Source organism: Poecilia latipinna, unplaced genomic scaffold (genome assembly GCF_001443285.1).
Source record: "Poecilia latipinna isolate Pla-1442-1.1 unplaced genomic scaffold, P_latipinna-1.0 Scaffold782, whole genome shotgun sequence".
NCBI classification, from domain to species: Eukaryota; Metazoa; Chordata; class Actinopteri; order Cyprinodontiformes; family Poeciliidae; genus Poecilia; species Poecilia latipinna.
The window spans coordinates 370,377-390,001 of record NW_015113398.1 but is presented as its reverse complement, the minus strand read 5'-3'; the positions used below and the strand labels follow the sequence as shown (position 1 = coordinate 390,001).

The window sequence follows — 19,625 nt, the reverse complement described above, 5'->3', positions numbered from 1 at the left end:
TAACCTCTCTAAACTCTCGGACTTTAGTCAAAACGCCGTTTGAGGAGGACTCTAACCTCTCTAACCTCTCGGATTTTAGTCAAAACGCCGTTTGAGGAGGACTCTAACCTCTCTAACCTCTCGGACTTTAGTCAAAACGCCGTTTGACAAGGACTCTAACCTCTCGGACTTTAGTCAAAACGCCATTTGACAAGGACTTTAACCTCTTGGACTGTGTTTTATTTTTAAAGATGGATCAGATATAATTGCTAATGTTGCATAATCCTCCTTCTCCTGCATGCTGTACGCATCACTGTAGGTTTTAAGATCTGAGAAAATGCTGCATTTAATCCTGATGTGTTACTACAGTAAAGAGGTGGATAATTTTCCATCTGAAGCCTCTTTCCTTCCTGTCCTGCTGGTTCTGAAGGAGAACGGAGGCCCGGCCCGTTCTGAACCCATGTGGGATTAGATAATCTGGACTCTGAGCTGCTGTCAGATAATTAATAACTTCCAGCCGTCTGATGGAGGAGCTGAGACTCAAACACTTCATGAGCTCTCTAATTGGTTCGACTCTGCCTGAACCTAATTACAGCCCATAATTCTCTGCTCTTCTTGATGCGTTTGAAGATTACAGCCTCCTCCAGCTCCCTGGACTCCGACTTTCTGCTCTGCTCAGACCTTTGAACGCATCACTTCCTGTTGTCTGAAGCCTGCATTTTACTTTTAGTTCTATTCAGTTTTATTTACATAGCGCCAATTTACATTCATGATCAAACCGAAGCATCAGGTCGTAACTACGGCAACACAACAATCTAAAAGTGAAGGTTGTGGTTTTACAAAATGGTAACACTTTATTTGAAGGGGGTGAATAAGACTGACATGATACTGACATAACACCTGTCATGAACATGAATAAGCCTTCATGAATATTTATGACTGTTGTCATAAAGCGTCATTCGGTAAATTATGACACTTTTAATACAAAGTTGACATTATTCAAAATGTCTTTGTTATGACAACTTGACATTAACCAGGAAATCATTACTGATATAAATTTGTTATAAAAGTATTACTGATTGCACTTTAAAAATTAGGTATCTTTATGTTATAAAAGGTAAAGTTTAAACAGTTTTAATCCTAAACATTTTTTAATTCATGAACATTTTTATTTTATTGTTTTCTATCCATTAATTTGATGGGATCAAACAAGATTTCATGTCATTTTTTTAAATGTTTGAACATGCTGATCAAATCTCATTATTGACAGAAAATTATTTAGTTTTCATTTTCTATGATAATTGTGTTGTAGTTTCCTGATTTTGTTTTGTATTGATTTAATTTTTGTACCTATTGATACAATTTGTGTAGTGAAATCATTTTAACCTTATTTATATAACCTTTATTTTGTTTAAGCAGGATAAACTGAGCATTGTCAAGTGACAACAGATGAAAAATAGTTTTTTGGTTAATTCTGGCACGTTTTCAGTAAATGTGCAATATATCTACCAAATCAATTAAATGAAATAAATAAATTTAAACCGTCTTTGTTGATGGTTGCATAAAGTAAGCACCTCTAATGAATTTCTATTTGTTTCTACAAACCAGGGAAGGGATGAGTCCCTCCATGAAGAGAGCGCTTCTGGTTCCTGTGGTTCTAGTTCCTGTGGGTTGCTTTGCCCTCAGTTTTGTCCTGCAGGTTAATAACGAACCGTCACCAGACTCAGGTGGGAACATGAAGTTTTAATCCAAAGTGAACAATGTGTCCCATTTGTCCTTCCGAAGCGGATAGCATGAATCACCCTGCGCTATCTGCTCGCTAATCTTTCAATTACACCACGCACGAGTGTCTAGGTGTGTGCGTGTCTGCGTGTGTGTGTGTGTTTGATAGAGACAGACAGAGCATTGCAGGATGAAGAGCTTTTATGGAAAGCAGAAACACATTTAAATGTGTCTCAAACACTTCAGGAGGAAGGAAACTCAGAAAGTTTTGGTTTGTTGCATTTCATTTGCTGCCACCTTAAACTGTAAACTTTGTTTTTGTGAAGGTTTTCCTTAAACCTGAAGAAGAAGTGGATTAAAAATAATGAAATTCTAACCTCAAATGTTCAAAAGACATGAACACTTTGCTGCTTCCACAGGATTTGAGAGGGAAAAAAATCAATCAGGTGATCCAATAATAAACTGATCAGAACCAGTGTGAACATTTCAATTCAATACTGTTTCAATAAGTAAATAAACAATTAAAATAAAAATAAAAATGTAGTTTATATGAAACATTTACATAAAAATGAATAAAGAACTAAAATAAAACAAAAAGAAATTAAGCATTTAAATTAAAATAAATAAAATATAAAAACAAAACAAAAATCAAACTGAACATTTTAATAAAAATAGAATAAAAATTAAAATAAACCAAAAACTAATTTAAATTAAATACTAAATGACTCCCAGATGTAAAGCAGTTCAAATAAACTATTAAAAACCAGGTATTAGATTCTGACGGCCGGTTTGACCTCTGTGACCCCGGGCGGCGGCTCTCACCATCATGGTTGGCGTTTCCCAGCGTCCACGGCTCGTCAGAGTCGAAGTGGGTGTCTCCTCCAATGCCGGCGCCTGGGAAGTAGGCGTGGGCCAGGAATCCCCCTTCGCCGTCAAATGGAGAGCTGTCGCCATGGAAACCAGAGGCGAAGAAGATGATGATGTCGGCGTCTTTCCCGTCGCTCTCCACGTCTGAGTTTGGGACCTCCTGATTGGATGAGAAACTCGACATTAAATGTATTAAAATGATCTTCATAACGATGGAAGAAGATCAGGAGAAGCTGCTGGTTTCTGACCTGGAAGGAGAGCGGAGTGACAGCCTGCCACACGTTGAAGGCTTGGCGGATCGCTCGGTGCGTGTCCTTCTCCCCCACCTTGGGGGTGTAGTTTGATATTCTGGGGAGCAGAGGAAATTATTTTAGTATTTTTCTGACAGGAGTCACTTCAGCCTGGAAACGGACCAATCAGAGCACAGGAAGCTCAAATTAACAGTTATCAGCTCAAAGTTTAATTAGCAAAATTAAAAAATAAAAATTATAATAAAAACTTAAAATGAAACAAAAATTAATATTTAGATAAAAATAAAATAAAAAGTTTAAAAAATTAAACATTTAAATAAAAATAAATTACATAAAAATATCACATTAAATCAAAATGTATCAGACAGAAAAATATAGTAAATTCCACAAATACTAAAAGAAAGAAAAAACACCAACGTGTGAATAAAAATGTTTATCTATCTACTTATCTATTTTTACTCTCTTAAAAAATTATTAAATAAAATAAAATGATAAACTTGTCTGTTTTTATTTCCTCCCCAAAACTGCAAACCTCTAATTTGTAACCAGTTTAAATGAATGACCGTTATTTTTATCCTCTTAGAAAAAAGATAAGCAGTTTTGGAAAATTGATACAAGCTATTTAAGCAGAAAAGAAATGCTTGGCCAGAACTCTGCAGAACAGATAACTGAAGCGCTTCGGCTCCACCGCTGTGCAGACGGTACAATTATGATCCCAATCTGTGTTTTTGAGTTGAATAATTTCTTTCTGATCTGCTGATGTTTCCATCTGAGGCTGCAGCTCGGTTAATGTGCAGCCTGATGCGCGCAGCTGCAGATAAACGAGGCAGAAAGGTCGTTGCAGAGTAATTGCAGGAGAGGAAACGTGCCGTCCATTTTTATTCGCTTTTATCGCTCGTCTCACCGGCAGATCTGGAGAAACTCAATGGAAAACGGCTGGAGGAGACGGATGGAGGAATGGAGGGCAGAGAAAGGAAGAGAGGAAGAGGAAGGACGCTGCAGGAAAAGGTCCGGCAAAGAAGCTGAGCAGATTTCTGTTGATGTTTTAGATGAAAATCCAAATTAAACAATCAGAACCTTGTAAATCTAATTAACCCCTTCAGACCTGATTTTTATCAATGCAGCAAAAAAAAAATAAAATAAATTTTTACTCCACTTCAACACTAAAATACAAAAAAAAAACATTTTCTTTTGCAAGCAGTTCAACAGTCAGCATTTATGCTCATAAAAAACATAAAAATAAAACAATAAAATAAAATAAATGACCTGTGAAACCACAAATAAGCTGCAAAATGCTACAGATACATTTTTTCTCGCATGTTAACACCAAATAATTAAACGTTGGCTCATATACTCTTGATGTCCATTGGGATGGACAGTCAACTTTTTATATGTTTATATTTCTATATACACTTTTTTTTTTTACAAAAACGCAAGTATAAAGAAAAGGAAAAACTAATTATATATATTTCTGCTTTTATTTTAAATCATGTCAGTTTTGGTCCTCCATACGCTCAGCCTCTGTTGTCAACTGGAAACGTTTTCTGTCGTTTCGTTTCCGTTTGTGTGTTTTGCTTTCTGCTCTCAGACTTCCCAGAACATGAAGAGGGATTTACAGGAACGTCGCTGGGTGAACTCACAGCTGCAGCTCCGCCAAGACGAACAAGCACCGAAACACTCCCACGGGAGTCGGCGGATGAAGGAGAAACTGGAACAAAACTCAGCAGGTGGGAATAAATACTTCATGTATGCTAAACGATCCGATGCAGCCAGCCTCCTCCAAACTGTCACCAAACGCCTCATAAGGAGCGTCGTTTAAAGAGACGGGGCTTCGGTGCCTCAGAAGATGAGCAATCAGATTTGAAATGATCGGAGCCTGCAGGCCCGTCTGGACTGACGGGAGGTGAAACAGGAGGAGGAGACCCAGAGTAGCCAGTAACCGGAGCTGACTCTGCAGAGTGGGAGGTAGCGCCGCCGGGATGCCTTCAGTGTCCCGCAGGGAGGCGGTAATTTACATTAACCCGATGGAGCTCTGAGTGGGATGGTGCGTGCGAGGCGGAGTGGGATTGATGCGGTCCAATAAAAGAGAGAGAGAACCAGCAGCAGAGAAAATGGTGCATTCAGGGTACCGTGGGACACTCTGGTTAACAGCACAATAACAATAATGAATTGTTATTGTTATTGTCACAATAACAAATTTTGTTGGACGAAAAATTGTGATAAACAATGTTGTTTTGAGACCATTTGGAAGTAATAAAATATTAAAACATTCTCTTAAATTCTAATGAACATTTAAAACTGGAGCTGGAAGACATTTTAAATAAATAAAACAACAAATAAAATGAATTATAAAGTCTCTGTAAACAAAATTGGTTTTCAATAAAATGTTTAGTTGAGGCCAAAGCACCAGACTGAAGACTTTTGTCATCCAGTTTTTACATTTTTTAATGATTGAACTCGTTTTAATTGATCATGGGATGAATTGATTGATTGCTTATTGCGCTACCTGTAGGTGATCCTCTTCTCCCTCCATTTCTGCCCCGTCAGTGCGTAGCGCTTGTTCCTCTGACGCCGGCTGGTGTGAGGATGGTCGGGAACGCCGCAGCGAGGCCGCCGCATCCACCTGGACACAAGGAGCAGCTTTGGCTCAGCGCGGGACGGGACATGACGACAGGACAGAATATTTCAATAAAATCTGACTCAGCAACAACAGTAGCTGCTTCCAGGAACCACAGAACTGCCCAAACTTAAATTACAAGAATAAATTCACTTAATGGAACCACGCCAATTAAAACAAAACAAAACAAAAAAAAAAAAACAAAAGTTTTTCTATAAAAAGTTTTTTGCACAGGGATAATGTTCTTCTAAAGGCGTCACACGAGTCACATGATCAACATCAGCATGTTACTGTCTATGGTTACTACTGGCGGAAACCATGAAGAAGACTACTTCCTGTCCTCTTCTTCGTGATTTGTAGCTTTTTTATTTTTTGCACAATGTGCAGCTGGCTCCACCAGAGCCCGCTGAGCATCACAGCTCATAAAAAGTTGAATCAGAGGAAGTCTCGTTTGATTGGCTGAATTATGAATATATTTCACATTTACATCCTCTCTGCCTTGATTTTTAATTATCTCATTCACGCATCATTTTTATCTAATTCCTTATTTAATGGAAAAAACGCAATTGCGAATTTTTTTTTATTTTAATTTTTTTACATTAGCGGAATATAGACAAAGATTTGATCCCATTTGTCATGGAAACGCAGCGTGACTCACTTTACGGTCGTTTCGTCCAGGATTCCCGTCACCGGGATCCCGTAGAAACGCTGCATGGCCGCCACGGCGGACTGCATGGCCTTCTCCTGCCGCAGGTCCGACGTCCTGACGTCATGAGGCAGCAGGTAGCCGTAGTTCTTCAGCCACGTCTGGGAGACACGACAGGAAGGAGGGGAAACGTCAGGGAAGGGTTCAAAGGTCAACTACGAACCATCAGAAAGCCAGAGACATTAATGGACGTCCAGCAAGCAGACAAGTTGGACCATGATGGACAGAAACATGTTTGGAAAAACCCAAACACGTTTTTAAGGAGACAGAGGCCCAAACAGCGTTAAATACAAAGTCACATTTCAAAGTCATATTTTATATATGCAGCATTTTTAAAGCAAGGGAAGGTAAAATTTATACTTGATTTGGATAAAAAATGTCACTATGTGCCTGGAAAACACAAAATGCCCCTTTAATGATGAGCTCCATGTAGACGGAGACGCTATCGCTGAGAAATAATGTGAGACAGAAACAAGCAGTTAAAACTTTCCTGGTCTGAAGAGAAACAAGCAGGTTTATTAAAAATGTTTCTAATTGGAGAGAAACTGTCACTACAAAGCACAAAAACTAATTTCTTATGATCTCCATAAACCTCAATAAAATCTTCTTCCTGCTGCAGAAACTCGGATCAGAAACCGACTGAAGAGTTTTTCCTTCTGAGTAAATCTGATTCTCATGGATCCACAAATCGATCCTAAATCCACAGATAGCTCCAGTTATGGAGCGTCTTCCTGTTTTCTTTCTCTTTAAAAGTCACATCCAACCAGTAACATCCTCAGGTTTCCAGCACCGAGCAATACGAGGTGAGCCCGACGTTTATTATCACAGCTAAAAAAAAACCCAACAGTTTTACTTTAAACAGACTATGAAGCAGAAAAAGTTCATGATGGGGTCGTAACTCTACAAATATAGATGTAAACATCCTGCAACTAAAAATATGGAAATAATCTGTATAAATAAAAACTGCAAAGAGAAAACATCTAAATATTTTACTTACATTTTGTAGTAATTTTAGTAGAAGTCAAAAACATGCAAGTATTTCTACATAACTCATTGTTGAGACAGACTGTCAGCATTTTCATGTTTTTATCATTAATTTCTCCCTGATGAAACTCTTGTTATTAATGTTTCATCAGGTTTTTTTTATCTTCAGCATCTCTGTTACTATAATCATGTTTATAGGAAAGTTTAATGAAAGAAAACATTCAGCAGCGCGCAGATGAAATAAATCTGTGGCTCACATTAGCGCAGCAGCAAACGAGCTTTAATGAACAGATTTTAAACTTTGCTTTAATCACATTTATGTCTCTGACCTGATTAAACCCACAAATAACTGAGATAAAAACCAAATCACTTTAATCTAATGCAGTGTTTCTCCACCCTGGTCCTCAGGCCCCCTGTCCTGCATGTTTTAGGTGTTTCCCTTCTGCCACACACCTGAATTGTGATTAACGGGCTTCTGCAGCACTTGATGGTCATGCAATCATTTGAATCAGCTGTTCTGGAATAGAGGCTCATCTAAAACCTGCAGAGCAGGGGGGCCTGAGGACCAGGGTGGAGAAACACTGATCTAATGGATCTAACAGCAGCTGAATGTGAAACAAACGGCACTTTTTAACAGCTGATTCTGACATTTTCACAAAAAGATCACAAAAAAACTCTGATCTGTTTCACTTCCAGATGTGGAATTAAATCAGATTTGATAGTTTTCAAAGCCTCTGCAGTTTGAACGGTACTGTTGCATCTTAACTGCATGATTAATTAAAACAAGCTTAGTAATTTCCATTTGCATAATTTATTGGATTTCTCTTTTAAACTGAATGATAAAAGTTTCAGTCTGATGTTCTGGTCTTTTGAAGAACTATTTTTTTTTTTTACAGGGGCTTCATAATTCATTTGTTGTTTTATTTCTTTGGGACATTAAAATGTCTTCCAGTTCCAGTGTTAAATGTTAATCAGAATTTAAAGTTTATTGGTCTGTGAGAATGTGTTATGTGCCATTACCGTTATATTACTAGAAAATGGTCTCAAAACATTATCGTTTATCCTGATAACTTCTGGGGCAATTTATCTTCCAGCAACCTTTGTTATCGTTTCGGCCTGGTTCTGGATGAGACCAGGTCTTAAAATATGAGAAATGATTTTCTATTTCTGAATGTGGCAGCAGGAGAGCAGAGCAACGAGCTGGAAAACCCGATCCGATCGCAGCAATCAGGACAGAAAACAGCCGAGTGGTGGCTGATTAATGGAGCTGACCTGCTGCCGCGCAGAGCGCCGGCCTGCTGCCCAGGATTCTCCCCCAGGGCAGATCCTCGGGCCGCCGCCGACACTTCCTTTCAGGACTTCTGCACTTTGTCTTCCAGGGATCAGACGAGATCCGATTAATCAGTCTGGATGAAGCAGAGTTCTCTCAGTCAGACGGACCGGGTCACGGAGGACATGATCAGCTCACTATCTCAATAAAAACCTCCAGAACCTGCTCTCTCAGGCCTTTATGGCAAACAGTTTGCCCACTTTATTAATGAGAGACACAGAATCCCTTCAGAACCAGGCAGAAACAGAACCGATGAGCAAATCAGAGCAGGAGCTCTGAAGTGGATCTTTCAGTCAATCAGTTTATTTGTTATTTCAGCAACAAGGCAGTTCAAAGTGCTTTACATCATAAAACACAAAAATAAAAGGTCATAAAGGCATCATACATGTGAGAATAAATTACATTTTGTTAAACTGGATCATATGAGACGTGTTTATTACATGGCTTTAATGAGGAGCACAGCTGGCTCACATCTGGATGCTGTGCTGTTTTGGACCAACACACCTGATGATAAATAATATTGATAAGATTTACTATATCTACACATTCAGATAAGCTAAAATCAGACAAGTTCAATTATGCTAATCTAAGATCAGATATATGTGACGCTAAGCTAAACTTAGACCAGCAAATCTTATCTAAACTAAGACAAAACAAATAAGGTTCAAATAAGCTACAAACTAAAATAATATAAACTAAGCTAAGCTAAGTTAAGGCAAGTCACCAAAGGAAACCTAAAGCTAAGGTAAACAAAGCTAAACTAAGCAATAATAAATAAATATACACTAAAATGTTAAATTAGGTCAAGGTGTCTGAAAAATTAATAAAATAGGATAAATAAAACTCAAATAATATAGGATTAACAAAATGAAGCTAAATTAATTCGAACCTTAAAGTTTGGCAGAATTAAATGTTTGAGTGGATTTAAATTAACAAATGATTAAATAAAGTGCAGCAGGAGTGAACCAGAGTTTCTCAGACTGTTTGTAAAGTGAGATGGAGATGCTACATCAAACTTCAGTTGATCATCCAGGCCTCATTCTCAGCTCAGCTGCAGAGAAATCAGGATCAGCAGTTTCATCCAGAACTCATCAGGAATATCTGAACGTTTCACGATCCATCATGGGTCATAAACCAGCGTTAAAGCCACCACCTCATCAAAGATTCAAAACAACCTCAGGTCTGCATCAGAACATCTTCAGATTATTCCTGGCAGACCATTTAAACCAGTCCAACATCCAGTGACGTCTAAACTGGACTCACTGGGACCAATGGCCAACATTCATCTTTCCCTTCATGGTTCTTTATTTTGGCTTCTCTGTGAACAGGAAGTTAGATCTCACCACATCCTGCTGCTAAACCCAACAACAGAAAAATTGTTTTGTATTTTTCTATTTTAATTAGTAGTTTGGATAAGATGTGAGCAGATCTTCAGACAAACAGCAGGAGGATCCATAGCAGCTTCATAATTAAATGTCCGTGTTGGTGTGAAATGGTTTCTTGTTCCTGCAGCCCCTCCGATCAGATCTAATCCTCCTGCGCTGCTCTCAGGAGTTCGCTGCTCCTCCGCCTGCTGTTCGTTTATAATTAGAGCTGTGCTCAGATCTGCACTCCGCTCCACGCTGCCGCGGAGATAAATGTCATCTGCTGCACATGCAGCGGCGCCACATTAAAACCTTTCCTCTAGTGGATCCACCTCAAAACGAGCTTTCAGTGTCCAGTTCAGATTAATGTGAACAACAGTCATTTAAAGCTAAAACTAATTAAAATAATGCAAAATATGAACACATTTCCTGCAAATACGCTTGAAACATTTGTATTATGATCAAAAATGTATTATTTTTGATAAATATTTTTTCCTACATGTAAAACATATCCATCAAATAAAAAATAGGACAACAGATATTTTACTGTATTTGTTTTCAGAAATAGAAGTTCCTTTATTGTCGCACAGCGGCAATAAAAGCAAGTAAATTCACACGAAAATAGAAAATAAAAATAAAAAATAATGTGGTTTACAGTAAAACTTTAAAAATATTACATTAGAAAGCTAAATGTTTAGCTCCTAACTAAATATTTAGTGTGATTTTTTTTTAGAAACGTTTGAATAACGTGAAAATATTTAGTTACAACCTAAATATTTACATAGGGGGTAGGATGCTAGCTAAACATTTAGCTACCAGGCTTAATAATTAATTTGGAAAATAAATATTTAGTTTGGAAATTAAATGTTAACTTTGGAACTAAATATTTAATCCACCAGCTAAATGTCTAGTTGGGAGACCTCCAGACTCGTTGAGTATGGAGGTCTCCCATCAGCACTCACCTCCCTCTCCGGGTTGTAAATGTGAGCTAGCTAGCGCTAGCGGTGAAGAAAAGTCCTAGCCAGCTGTCCTGGAACCTAAAAAGGCTCAACAAACTGGTAATGAAGCCTGGTTCTGTTCTGTGGAACCTCCATTTTACATAAAATCAAGAAAACTATGGACAACTCTGACAATCCATTTGTTTGAGTCTGATTTAAATTGATTCAAACAATTTAAATAACAACTGCTACAGGAGATCTTTCCTGCCAACAGCCATCACCAACTACAATAACTCTTTGAAGAGTTCAGATTAACTTTTACCTCAACATTTGATTTCCTTTTCGTTCTCATGTGACGACACATGAGAACGATGTATCTTAAACAGACAGCCATCTTGGTAGGCAGTTGCTATGTCAACAATAAACAACCCACAAACTTAAACTAGCTCTCACTTCGTTCCTATCTAACTGATAAACAACATAAGTACATTACAACTATTACTCAGTTACAGTATTTGAGTACTCTACCCACCTCTGTATAATACATAGAAAAACATCTGTGATATTTACTAGCAACATTAGCTTGGCTAGCATAGCTTTTATCTGCAAGCTAAGACGGAGGTGTAGCAAATCAAAATCTCGTTGATGAAAATCCTGTTAATGTAAATAATGACACACTAAATGTTTAGTTGTTTACTCAACTAAACATTTAATTTTGAAATTAAATATTTATTTTCCAAACCAAGCTTTTAGCTCAGACCTAAATATTTAGTAAGCTAGGTCAATATTTAACTTGCTAACTAAATATTTAGGTTAATGTTTAACTTATAGCTAAATATTTAGCTTGGCGATAAGGGGGAATGGAATATAAAAGCTGGTTTTGTGGACCGCTACACAAACTCTGCTGCTGTGAACTGAATCGTTAGTTGAAAACATCGGATGTGACGTTTTAATGGCTCTACAGACGTTTACTCATATTTCCATAGCGACCGTCTCCTCGGTCCGGGTTCGGCTGGTTTCAGACAGAACAAAACCATCATCAAACCCACAGTGACAGCTCCTGTTAGTTCCAGCTGCGGCTTCACCGAGCGAGCAGCAAAGCGAAGCGAGTGTGGGCGTGACGAAGACAATGGCTGGAGAGAGGAAGAGCGACAACAAAGCTGTCAATCTGAAAACGTTACAAATGTGTGTATTTATCTCCAACAATGACTAATCAGGACAGCGTTGACTGGAAGTGGCCGTGAATTCACACCCACCCACCCACTAAACAGCAGCAGCAGCAGCAGCCCACTTCCAACCCATTCTCAGCTCTAATGCTGTGTTTACAACCATCATCTTTCCCAGAAGCCTCCCCTCCTGGGAGGGAGGAAACCCGCCTGACACCGGCTTGTAGGGCTCAGACACACTTTCAGCCCATTACCTCCATTATGGAGCAGAAATCTGCAGTTAGGCATCATTTTCTATTGCCACGTCACCCTCACAGAAACACGGGACAGGATGTTTCCCGTAGCATGTTAGCCCTGCAGCAGTCAGTAAGAAAATCCTCCAGACCAGGGGTGTCCAAAGTCGGTCCTCGAGGGCCGGCATCCTGCATGTTTTAGTTTTCTCCCTGGTTTTACACACCTGCATCAAATGATGGCTCATCAGAAGGCCCAAGCCTTGCTGAGGAGGTTGTTACTACCATTATCGAGAGAACTAAAACATACAGGATACCGGCCCTTGAGGACCGAATTCGGACACCCCTGCTCTACAGGAACCTGTATTCTGCTAAACTAAGCTGAGCTAAGCTAAGCTAAGAGAAAAGAAGCTAAACTAAGATCATACAGGCCCAAGTTAAACAAAAAAAGCTAATCTGAGCAAAGATCCCCCAAATGAAGCTACGCTAAGCCTTAAATTAAGTGAAGCTACTGCAAACTTAGCAAAGCTAAGATCAGTAAATCTGATCTAAACTGAGCTGAAATAAATAAGGTTCAAATAAGTTAAGCCAAAATAACAATCTAAGCTAAGCTAAATTAGTGCAAGCAACCAAGTAACAAACTAAACAAAACTCAGTTAAACTGAGCAAAGATAAACTAAGGTAAGCTAAAAAAAAAAAAAAACCTAAAACAAATGGAGTAAAGTCGAGCTATGCAATAATAAATTAATATACGACAAATATTATACTAGATTGGGCTGCACAGTGGCACAGTTGGTAGAGCTGTTGCCTTGCAGCAAGAAGGTCCTGGGTTTGATTCCCGGTCTTTCTGCATGGAGTCTCCATGTTCTCCCTGTGCATGGTGGGTTCTCTCCAGGTTCTCCGGCTTCCTCCCACAGTCCAAAAACATGACTGTCAGGTTAATTGGTTTCTCTAAATTCTCCCTAGGTGTGTGTGTGACCTGTCCAGGTGACCTGTCCAGGTGACCTGTCCAGGTGACCTGTCCAGGTGACCCTGCCTCTCGCCTGAAATGTTCACTGGAGATCGGCACCAGCACCCCTCACTAGCGACAAGGGTGTAAGAAAATGGATGGATGGATTAAACTAGATGAAGTTGATATAAAATAGAACAAATAAAACTCAAATAAGATTAGTAAAGTTAAGCTACATTAATCCTAACTTTATAATCAGGCAGAATTAAGTGTTTGAATCTGATATTAATAAATTACTAAATAACTAAATAGTGAACCGGAGTTTTTCAGACTGATTTTAAAACCTCACAGTTCTCAGAAAGAGGCTAAAATTAGGACAGGAATGTCTGATCTCCATGAAACATGGAAATCAGTAAAACCTCAGAATCTGGTTTAAATAGATCTATACAATGAATAAACAGCCTCCACTGCAGTACGTAGGACTATGACTAACGAAACCCAGAGAGGAATATTTGGAAAGGTTGTGCAAACAGAATAACAAACAATGAAAATATGACCGGATGAGTTAAAGAGCTGGAAGCCTGGAGCGTTTCGTCTCTGCATCGTTCCTGCAGCTGCAACAAGACACAAAGGCATGAGTTTTAAAATGCCAGTCAGTGGTATGTGGTGCTGATTTAAGGTTGGTTTCCACCGTCCCTGTTCAGTCCGTTTTAATGTGTTTGCCTAGAAAGTCCGGTTCGTTTGGGGAGCTGTGAATGCGTAACTGAACCAGACCTTGGTCTGGGTTCGGTTGAAGTGAACTCTGGTTCGATTTGAATGTGAACACCAAGCGGACAGTAGACCGCTCCAAAAGCAGGAAGTGAAACCAACATGTTAGCCTAGCGCTAACTGTAAAAGTGACTCGTGGTCTTTAGCCAAAAACTAAAGAGAAATCCTCCAACCGCTAAGCTGGTTGTTGTTTCCTGTCAGATCGCCAATTACTGATCTTTAAAAAGCCTGACCTTATGATTCCGATTTTATTTTTTGTCTGAAATGTTGCTAAATATAGCAAGAATGTAGCTCAGCTGGTAACAGTGGCGTGACTATTAATAACTGCGAAAGTGCAGACATGACCTGATGGGTGAGTCTGTCGGTTAAACCTCTCTAACGGAAGAGCAGAAGATGTTTGCCGAAGTAAATAAGATCAGGGAAAAGATCGGCTTCTCATACGTATCAACCGATCACCGATCCCCTTAAATTAAGGAAATCTCCACCGATAAATCGGTGCACCCCTCAATCTGACGCTACATTTTTGTCTCCATTTGGTGAAGGAAGTTGCGCTCAGTGTCTTCTTGTTCAGTTGTTTCCCTCAGTGTTTCTTGGTGCAGCGCCCCCACAGGTGAGGGGAACATTTATTTAATCGTTTCGTTTGACTCAGAGCAGTGAGGAGCTGAACCACAGCAGCTGAAAATGGAACAAATGTTGCAGTTTTGAACCGAGTCTACCGGACTACCAGGTGTGGAAACAGTCTGAGTCTGACCCATTGGAGAGCAGAGTTTCCATTTAATTTCCTCCACTGGGCCCACTCTCCAGCCCAGATGAGACCCTTATGGGACCCCCCCCCCCCCCACACACACACACACACACACACACACACACACACACACACACACACACACAAGATGGACTTGGATTTTCTAATCCATCATCCAGGAGTTTTTCCCTCCACAGTTTGCTGCCTCTCTAACTTTGTGATGTTTTCACGGTGGAGCTGAGTCTCTCTGCCTCCTCTGGTCTCAGACTGCTGTGGAGAAAACATCTCCTCCTTTGTTCCACTCCGCGCTGCCACGGGCGCTCTCTTTGTCTCAATCAAAGCATCTCCAGCAACAAAACAGGAAAACAGCAGCAGCAGCACCGATCCAGATCACCAACATCTCCATCAGTTTCCCCCATTCACCTCGACTCAGAGCAGATCCATGAATTATGGAGGAGAGGCTATATTTGGACTGGAGCTTCACTTTAACCTGCCTGTTTCTGGTCAACATGTGTCTGAATGTAGAGAAGCAGCAGCAGCAGGCGGGGGAGGGGGGAGCAGAGGATCTGAAGGACTTATTAAAGCTGCCAAACAGGCGGAAACAATCAGGCTTAATGAGCAATTAAGCTGCTAGTTTGTGACGATGTTACTGACGCTGGAGCGTCAGAAAACAAAGCGCTGAACCGATTCTGAGTCCGGATCAGTTCAGTTCCCGATGTTGTTCTCTGCCTTCAGAAAACCTCCTCTTACCTCCACTATGAAGGTCTTCTCCTCCCCGCACACCGACACCACGCAGAGCAGGAGCGGGAAGCAGCAGGTCTTCCAGCAGAACCCGGGGATCCCGGCTCTCCGCCTGCGCGCCGCCCCGCCGCCGCCTCCGCCGCCGCCAGTCGCCATGGCTCTGTCCCCCGGATCCCCCCCGCCACCTCCTCCGCTTCCCTCCGGGGTTTTCCAGGCTCCTGCTCCGCTCTTCACAGCAGGAAACGCGGCTCCAGCTCGGGGTCCATCCCGGCGCGGTGGCCCGGTTCCTCCCGGTTCGGTTCGGTTTGGTTCAGTTCACCAGTTCTGGAGCAGCGGAACAGCTGCACGACTCGGGCTACAATCAAACACTGTGATGCACTGAGGTTTGTCGCTCTGGGTACCAGTGAGGAGGAGGAGGAGGAAGGTGATGGATGTTGTTGCAGGAGCGCATCATCAGCAGAGGGGGCGCTGCAGAGGCTGCAGAGGCATTTAACCCAGATTGGCTGATTAGGACTCTAAATTAATTAAGACTCGGAATTACCTGATAGTTTCAAGTTTTCTGGATCAGGAAGTTTTTGTGGTTTCTGATGGAGATTTTCAGTTTCAGTTCAGGTTTTCTGCTCGTTTCCTTCCACTGAACAGATTCCCGATTGAACAGATTCTGGACTGAACAGATTCCTGATTCTAAAAAGGTTCTGGACACCAAACGGATTAAATTCTCTGAACTGATTTGTGAATTTGAACAGATTACAACATCCTAAAAGGACCTGACTGTTGTGATTTTGAACTGATTCCTTGTTTTGAACTGATTCCTTGTTTTGAACTGATTCCTAAATGTCTCTCTGGATGTCGGCTGGTTTAACATGGAGGTTTTATTTATTTTTTTATTTTGCCTGATTGGCTGCTGACTCAGACTGGAGAATCGTTCAGACAGAACATTCACCTTACTGAACCAGTTCTTAACCAGATCTTTGTAACAGAAACTCTGGTTGCTCCAGTTCGTCTCTTTTGCCCCTTTCTGTCCCTTCTGGTCAGTCAGTGGACATCTGTGACGGATCCATTATGCAGCACCGTCTCTCCTCTGTAATTGAAGCTGTCGTGGAAGAGGCAGGTGACGGGAAACGGTCGGCAGTGACGTGAGCGGTGGCTCCATTAGACACGTCTGAAAAACAGATTTGATTATCGGTCAGAGACGGGTCCACCAGCTCCATTTCCTGCCTCAGCGGCCACTCTGCTTTTTAACCCACAGTAAGTCATCATCCAGAAAAAGGTCCAAACTGTTCAGGTTCTGAAGGATTTATCACATTACTGAACCTTACAGGTCAAACCTTCAGCAGAAAAACATCATAAAAAGACCGGAGCTAAATCACAGGACAGGCTAGCTGCTCTGATTGAGTTTTATTCCTCCTCCAGGTGATTGCTGTTGGTTTTCCAGCTGATTTGTGTATTTTAAGCCTGGTGGGCCACCAGGCTAAACATTATTTTATTTATTGCAGCTTTTTTTATAAACCAGAAATGGTGATACAAAAGACGGGTTAAAGAGTCCCTGAGGTGAAACGATTTGCAGCTCAGTGAAACGCAGGGACATTGAGGTCTGGTGTCGTTTTGTTTTTTTAATTCACCGGATCACAATAACCACTTCCTGTTTTTACTGCTGTACAATCTAGCAATTTCAGCTAATAAAGTGACAAGTTAAAAATTATTTTAATTGTATTTTGTTTTATGTTTTTCTCTTTTAAGACTTTAGAGTTTTTAAAACGACTAAATGAAAAAATAAAATGGCTTAAAAACTGGCGTGATGGATCTTAATTGGAAGATCTGACAAGGTGCTGAGGAGTCTGGGAGGTGATTACTGGACTGGAAACAGGTGAGTGGCTTCCACTGGTAGGAGGGGAGCAGGGGTCAAGGGTCAGCAGAGGAAGGACTGATGCAGAAACAGGACAAAACAGGAGTTAAAAGTAAAACGGGAAGTAATCAGAACACAAGAAACAGATTATCAAAATAAAACAGGAGCCATGAGTTGAACCAGAACCAACACAAGAAAAGTCCAGAACCAGACTGTAGCAGCAGCACTCATATTTGACTCATTACTTTAATATTCAGCTAAAAATGACAGTAAATGCATATAAATATGAGAAGTATGATATTTATTCAACAATAAATAAATAAATTGATGTAGATAAATTTAATTTATTGAGTTAAAAATACATTCAGATGTAAGGAGGAACTTATCTTTTGCTCCCCTGGAGTTTGCGTCTATAACTCGGTTCTGACCCGCAGCCTGAACCAGAACCACCTCAGCTCTGTGTTTCTGGGTTGTGACCCAGTTTCTTCTCAGCGCCGGGACTTGGTCTGCCAAACCCAACTGTTTGACCTGTGAGGAACAGAAGCACCTGGATGATAAAGGAAAGGTCAAAGGTCAGTGATTCTGGAACCCAGTGAAGAGCAGGTCGGCTCCACTGAGTTCAGCAAGTTGTTCTGATCCAGCAGAGCAAACCAATCAGAGCTGGTTCTGGTTCTGACAGTTTGGGTTCTTGTTGCGCCTTTTTATTGTTTAAAAGTTCAAAGTTTTATTCAGGAGCTTTTTGGAGCATTTTTAAAACTCTTTCTGGTGTTCAGATTGATTTTTATCTCAATAAACATCAACCAGCCGGCCCAAACGGTGATCAGAACCACAGAGTTCTCAACCTCTGGGTGATTTTCTTCTGCATTAAAGTTTTTCTGTCTTCTCTTATTGATCAGTCAGGTGAATGTTCTGTCTGAACGATTCTCCTGTCTGAGTCCGGAGTTTTATTCCCCTCTCAGAAGAATCTGGGTGTAATTACAGGTCTTAGCCACCAGATGACGGCAGTCTGATGCAGTTGGAGTCTTCCCGCTCTGCTGCGGACCGGAGGACTGACTCAGTAGGTGACTGTGGTCACCTGTCTCAGGTGTGACCTGCTGTGATGTGATTCATACAGCTGGGATGCGAGGAAACCAGGCTGGACAGCAGCTGCAGACACAAAGAACAAGGCAGGAAGTTCTGCTGCTGTGTGACGCGCTGCTGCTTTGTTTCCAGCACCAAAGATTAATGAGGCGAGCTTTACTGAAGCTTTGAGTTTCAAAACACCCAACTTCAGATTCTGCTTGACATTTGGCACAGATTGTTCCAGGACAGACTCATCCATCAATTCAGTCCAGGTCATAACGCCAATTCACAACAATCTAAAAGAAAAAAAAAAAAAATCATTTCAATGGTTTACTATTCAGTTTAACTTGAAAGGTTTCATGGAGCCATTGACTTTACAGCATTCTATGGAGCTAAGCTGGGGCCAAAATGTAAATAAATAAATAAATACATAAATAAATAAATAAATAAATATAACTCAAGAAAAGATTGAAACTGCAAAATTATTTTGAAACTGAAAAAGTTTGAAACTGGAAAAAAAACTTGACACAAAAGAACATTTTCTTAGGTTTTAAGTTTCAATTTCTACTTTTTCTTTTGAACAAACTTTATGGCCTCAATTTAGCACCATACATTTCCTCAAACGTAGCATGCATGTGGCGACAGTGGAGAAGAAAAACTCTCCTTTAACAGGAAGAAACCTCCAACAGAACCAGAACCAGAACCCGGCTCAGTCTGACCGGCCATCAGCTAAAACCGACTGGAGGTTTGAGACGAAACAGAGACACAAAGAGGAGTAGACAAACTGATCCAGGAGAATTGTCTATGTTAATAAAAAGTAACGTATTAACACCAGGAGAGCAGTGTTGTACTCGAGATCGGTCTTGGTCTCGAGACCATTTTTTGATGGTCTCGGACTCGTCTAGGACTCGACCGCATTTGGTCTCGGTCTTGTCTCGGTCTCGGGCTCTGAGGACTCGGCATTTTATTTCAAGACCAGTTGAGACCGCAACTGTGAAAATATCACTAAACATGCAGCATACTGTCCAGTTTATTTGTTAACATCTTTGTTTTCAGTGGATGCAAAACGCACCGATTAAAATCCAACCAATAATGTGACTTGCCAATTACGTGTTTCTGTTTCCCCCCCCACAACCTTTCACTCGCACGCGGCGCTCCAGGACATGCGCAATAGTTTTCTCTCAGCGGCAGAAGACGTCTGTCTAATAGTAACATAATGGCGCTGCATAAATCATCAGAAATCCGATGGCCACAGCTAACTCAGCAGCGCTTTGCTTTCACAGACGGTGGAGACAACGTCTAACTTTTTTTGTCACTTAGAAAAGAAGCTCAAAGAAGGTAAGCTCCATTGATGTGATGT

At 40.6% G+C, this 19,625-nt stretch overlaps 1 protein-coding gene across 2 annotated transcripts in view; it reads right to left on the bottom strand.

Annotated features, from left to right (window-relative positions):
• Positions 1 to 17,056, bottom strand: part of mmp24 (matrix metallopeptidase 24) — a 36,466-nt gene extending 19,410 nt beyond the window's left edge. The window contains exons 1-5 of one of the 2 annotated variants that reach the window (XM_015046524.1): positions 15,367 to 17,056; positions 6,095 to 6,243; positions 5,326 to 5,442; positions 2,817 to 2,916; positions 2,524 to 2,728 (exon numbers count right to left, since the gene is read on the bottom strand). In XM_015046524.1, the coding sequence (XP_014902010.1) occupies positions 2,524 to 2,728; positions 2,817 to 2,916; positions 5,326 to 5,442; positions 6,095 to 6,243; positions 15,367 to 15,513 (718 nt within the window). In that variant the 5' untranslated portion in view covers positions 15,514 to 17,056. The remainder of the gene's footprint in view (positions 1 to 2,523; positions 2,729 to 2,816; positions 2,917 to 5,325; positions 5,443 to 6,094; positions 6,244 to 15,366) is intronic. The other variant, XM_015046523.1, reaches the window with a different exon arrangement.
• Positions 17,057 to 19,625: the final 2,569 nt, after the last annotated feature.